This window comes from Zea mays, chromosome 4 (assembly GCF_902167145.1).
Source record: "Zea mays cultivar B73 chromosome 4, Zm-B73-REFERENCE-NAM-5.0, whole genome shotgun sequence".
Lineage (NCBI taxonomy): Eukaryota > Viridiplantae > Streptophyta > Magnoliopsida > Poales > Poaceae > Zea > Zea mays.
In genome coordinates this window covers 143,486,920-143,491,115 of record NC_050099.1, presented here as the reverse complement: position 1 = coordinate 143,491,115, position 4,196 = coordinate 143,486,920, and the positions used below count along the sequence as shown (strand labels likewise).

The 4,196-nt window shown below is 35.0% G+C and overlaps 1 protein-coding gene across 1 annotated transcript; it reads right to left on the bottom strand.

The window, feature by feature from the left end:
• Positions 1-684: 684 nt before the first annotated feature.
• LOC103655566 (uncharacterized) lies at positions 685-3,133 on the bottom strand. The gene is made up of 6 exons (XM_008682299.2): positions 3,083-3,133; positions 2,880-2,990; positions 2,447-2,800; positions 2,113-2,346; positions 1,910-2,035; positions 685-726 (listed from the first exon to the last, which is right to left on the bottom strand). The coding sequence occupies exons 1-6, from the start codon at positions 3,131-3,133 to the stop codon at positions 685-687; spliced, it is 918 nt and encodes a 305-aa protein (XP_008680521.2).
• Between the last annotated feature and the right edge of the window lie 1,063 nt (positions 3,134-4,196).

The window sequence follows — 4,196 nt, the reverse complement described above, 5'->3', positions numbered from 1 at the left end:
GGTGAGGCAATGGGGTCACTACACCGTGACACATTATTGCCGGCAGACTATCTGATGGAAATACACCTAAATAGCGTCACACAGTCTGTTGGCAATGAGTTTTCCCGACAGATAATGTGTGTCGCTAAAAGTCGTGTCGGCAATAATGTTTACCGACAGACATAGGAATACCGACTACCTATCTGTCGGTAATGTGTTTGTTATTGCCGACAGACAGGTCTTTGCCGTCGCACATATTCTAGGCGACGTAATTACTGTATCGACAACAAGTCTGTCGCTAAAAGTCTATATGGCGACAGATTGTTTGACGTTGTTCTTTGTGTCCGGTAAAAAAAATACATGCATACAAATATATATATTCTAATGAAACAATTAATAAACTGGTTACAATACACACTTCGAGGCAACTTGAATAATATGTAGCTCAGAATATAAGAAATTTGATTACTAAAAGAGATAGATCCATGACTTTAGATTCCCCGCATACATTTGTTTGGAACACAATTTGCCTGATGAACTTATAAATATAAGTAGTATACATGTTTTCTAAATTCCGAAGTGACCTTTCAGTTCTATTACATACAAAAGTCTCTAGATTTATCTAATAAACTAAAATCTCTCCAACAGTTGGGTGTTACCAACGGCCACCGTACCATGCATGCGAATAATATTTTCTCACACACTTCAAGAATCAACTCCGATCATTTGTGCTTCCAGCACCTTTTCCTGCAGCAGATGTGAACAAAGTTTTCAGAGCTAAGAAAAAAATAAGATAACATATAAAGTGACACAGTAGGTAAATCTAAACTTTTATAAACCGTAAATCTGAATTCATGTGAACATATTCCTGTTGTGGCCGCATGAATTTTCAGCCCAGGTTCAGCTTGTTCCTGTATTCCTCCTATTTTCGGTTTTCTTCTCCCTTTTCTTCTATTTTTTTCTTACTTTTCAATTTCGAATCCAGGATTTCAAAAATGAATGCACAATCAAAACAATCAGTATGTATATATATATATATAATTCCTTCCTATATCTGATCTTTAATATATATTCAAAACAATCAGTAATTATATATATCTGATCTGTACATATATTCAAAACAATCAGTATGTATATATTCAAAACAATCAGTAATGCACAATCAGTGGCCGCATATATATATATTCAAAACAATCAGTAATGCACAATCAAAACAATCAGTATGTATATATATCTGATCTGTACAGAAGTATAGCAATGGGACTTCTCCAGACATATATCTGATCTATACATTATGCAAGCAGAGAAATCCCAAAATAAATTCCTAGCTGTTGAAGTGCAAATGCATTTTCTTGAGCAGGAATACTAGTCAAGTTAACAGGCTTTAGATCCCATCCAGTGGAGCATGCTAGTGAAAGCCCAAAACTGTGATTCTATTCTATTCTATTATGATGGACAAATGAATCATGCTGTGAGCCCATTACTCAAATTGCACATTTGCCCAATGTCTTACAGATATATGGATAGGCAGAGAGAGGTCTGATATGGTTTTTGCTTATCCCTTTCCTTAGTTTCCCTTAGAAGTTATGTGCCTTTAATCTGTGGTTATGATTAATACACAACTATATATGAAGAAAATATACGAAGTAAGATTACAAAGTTCAAAAATAATAGCTAGTTCCATTAGAAGCAAATATTTACCTGCTGTTGTAGAACCTTGGGTCAGCGTTGATTTTTTGTTACGACCCATCTAAAAATATAGAACATTAGAAGCTTGTTCCATTAATTACATAAATAAAATACAAGGTTGTAGTATTACCTTGTTTGTTGGCCATGCAACGGGCATAAAAAGAGCATCTCCCATACTCTCTACACCTAAGTATGGTCATGGCAGAGTACTTTCCCTTTTTAGCACGCGAGTCACAAAAACCTGTGTGAACTCCCTTCCAAGAGGAACATCTCCCACCTTAATGGTTGGGTCGGTTGAGATAATATTTGCTATTGCAACAGGAACTTCTGATCTCATCATAGAATATAATATCACTTCTTTACCAACCTAATAAAATATGCGAAGTAAGATTACAAAGTTCAAATAATGAAACATAAATATGAAGTGATAGATGAGAAAATTACAGGATTATCATCTGCATTTTGAGATGATCCATGATTTCTTTGAGGTACCATTGTTGCAATGTCTCGCCTGTGACTTTGCTCTTCAATAGTATTAACATCTTCACGATTCCTTAGACGACCCATAGTGCTTGCAACTCGCCTAGTAAGTTGGAAGTCATCTTCAACCATATTTTGTGAATGGTTATTACCATTGTAATCATGTGCTACCTCATCTGAACGATGCACCCTTGAGTTCTAAAGAAAAATAAAAAGGGAAAAAAGTGTTAGTGAGATAAAGGAAACAAGCCTAATTAACATGATAGACACTGACTAAACATATGCAATATTATATCACCTGTCGAGAATTAGACCCATGTTGTGATGGGCTTTCTATATGTTGCACCCCTTGAGCTGCTACCATCATTTGATAAATTTGATCCATTTTTTCTTTCATTTGATTCATATCCTGTCTTAAGGCTCTAACCTCTTGCTCAGACTGACTGCGAGCTTGCAATGCCATTTGAAGCTTTATTGATATTTTCATTTGAGTTCCAGGGGTGCCTACATCTTGTGGAGTTGGTCCTAAGCCTAAACCACGAATACGACCTCTTGGTTCTTTCTCTCCAAAAACATGTGCATATAAATCACCATCTTCAATACTTCTGTCCTTCAGTTCTGGGTTCTCAGCAACAGCTTCTTCAAATTTATTCTTAAGAGGACCACACATATATTATATTTTGTTCACTTATATTTTAATTATTACATAAATCAAAAATATGTGTACTCACAATGAATATTTCTGCTCCAGGTAGAGGCACAATATCCCCTTCTTTGTTCTTATGCGTGTGTGTTCTAACATATATTTCATCTCTTCTCGCAGGGCGTCCTTGTTGCTCGGCCTACAAGAAAAAATGATTTGGTCCAGTAATTGACTAGATTTTTCATAAATTAAACTAATGATTATACAAACTAGTGATTATAATTTTTTTACCAGTTCATGCCCCACACGAGCATAACTCTTGCTGTCAGCTGCATGCGACATAGTCAGCTTTGAACGGTTATCTTTACCTCTGTTTGTACGAACATACAACATAAATATGAATCTATCAAAACAATAATACAAATTCATTCATACAATAGTTTAATGAAGGTTTATATCTCAAAAAAGAATTCAAAACAAATCAGCTTGTACCTCGGCTTCTGGAGACATCCAATAAGTTATCAACCACTCCCAATCAGATTCTTTCACCCTTTCATCCCTTTTAGCAATAAGCTCTTCAAAACTCAATGTTTCATCAAAATATTTGTTCTTTAGGTCAGCCTTAAACTCTCTCCACTTTTTTGCTGCAGATGTTATAACATAATCTATACCAGATTCATCCACTTCATAGTATTCCTGTTTCAACAAAAATGTAGTTGATTACCAAATCTACTGATAATAGGCTAAGACAAATTATCTCACTAAATCAGATTACCTTCACTTTTGTCCATAACTCAAACTTCTTTTTAGAATCAACTAGTCTCCAATCCTCACAAGAAATAGGGATATTTTTCCTCACCAAAGTTCCTATGAAATTACCAAACTCTTTGCTGTTCCTACCAACTGGTTGTCCATATTCATTAAGGGTAATGCAGATTTTAGGCCCACCACTACTTGAATATATGTTCTTCTTCAAGGTTGGGCCCCTTCCTTTCCTTATATTTTGATGCCCAATAGGTTGCTCTGCTTATTACAGGAGATAAAACAGATGAAAACCTTTGTTGATAACTATTTTCAAAATTGCTACAATAAATTTAAAGTTTGTTTGAATTTTACCTTCATCATTGATGGAATTTTCAGATTCTTCGTAACTATTTTCAGATTCTTCATCAACAATATCCCTTTCAGTCCTTGAACGCAAAGTAGGTCCATTAGTTGAAGCTGCTAATGTCCTTGTCTACACTCAAAGAAATGAAAACATTAAAACTTAAGGTTCAGAAATTAAAGCAGTCAACCAATTGCCAGTGAAGCAGCAGAAATTTCAAGCAGTAATATAGCTGTAATATAATATAGCTGTAGCATGACAGCAATACACTATACCTGTCTAGCAGTAATATACCTATAT

What these genes read in the sequence shown, in the direction of transcription:
- LOC103655566 (XM_008682299.2), bottom strand. Translation starts at nt 3,133, where the DNA reads ATGTCGCATGCAGCTGACAGCAAGAGTTATGCTCGTGTGGGGCATGAA. An exon ending in ATGGGTCTAATTCTCGACAG is followed by an intron (nt 2,347 to 2,446) that starts GTGATATAATAT and finishes ATTTTTCTTTAG; the next exon opens with AACTCAAGGGTGCATCGTTC. An exon ending in TTGGAAGGGAGTTCACACAG is followed by an intron (nt 727 to 1,909) that starts GTTTTTGTGACT and finishes CATCTGCTGCAG; the next exon opens with GAAAAGGTGCTGGAAGCACA.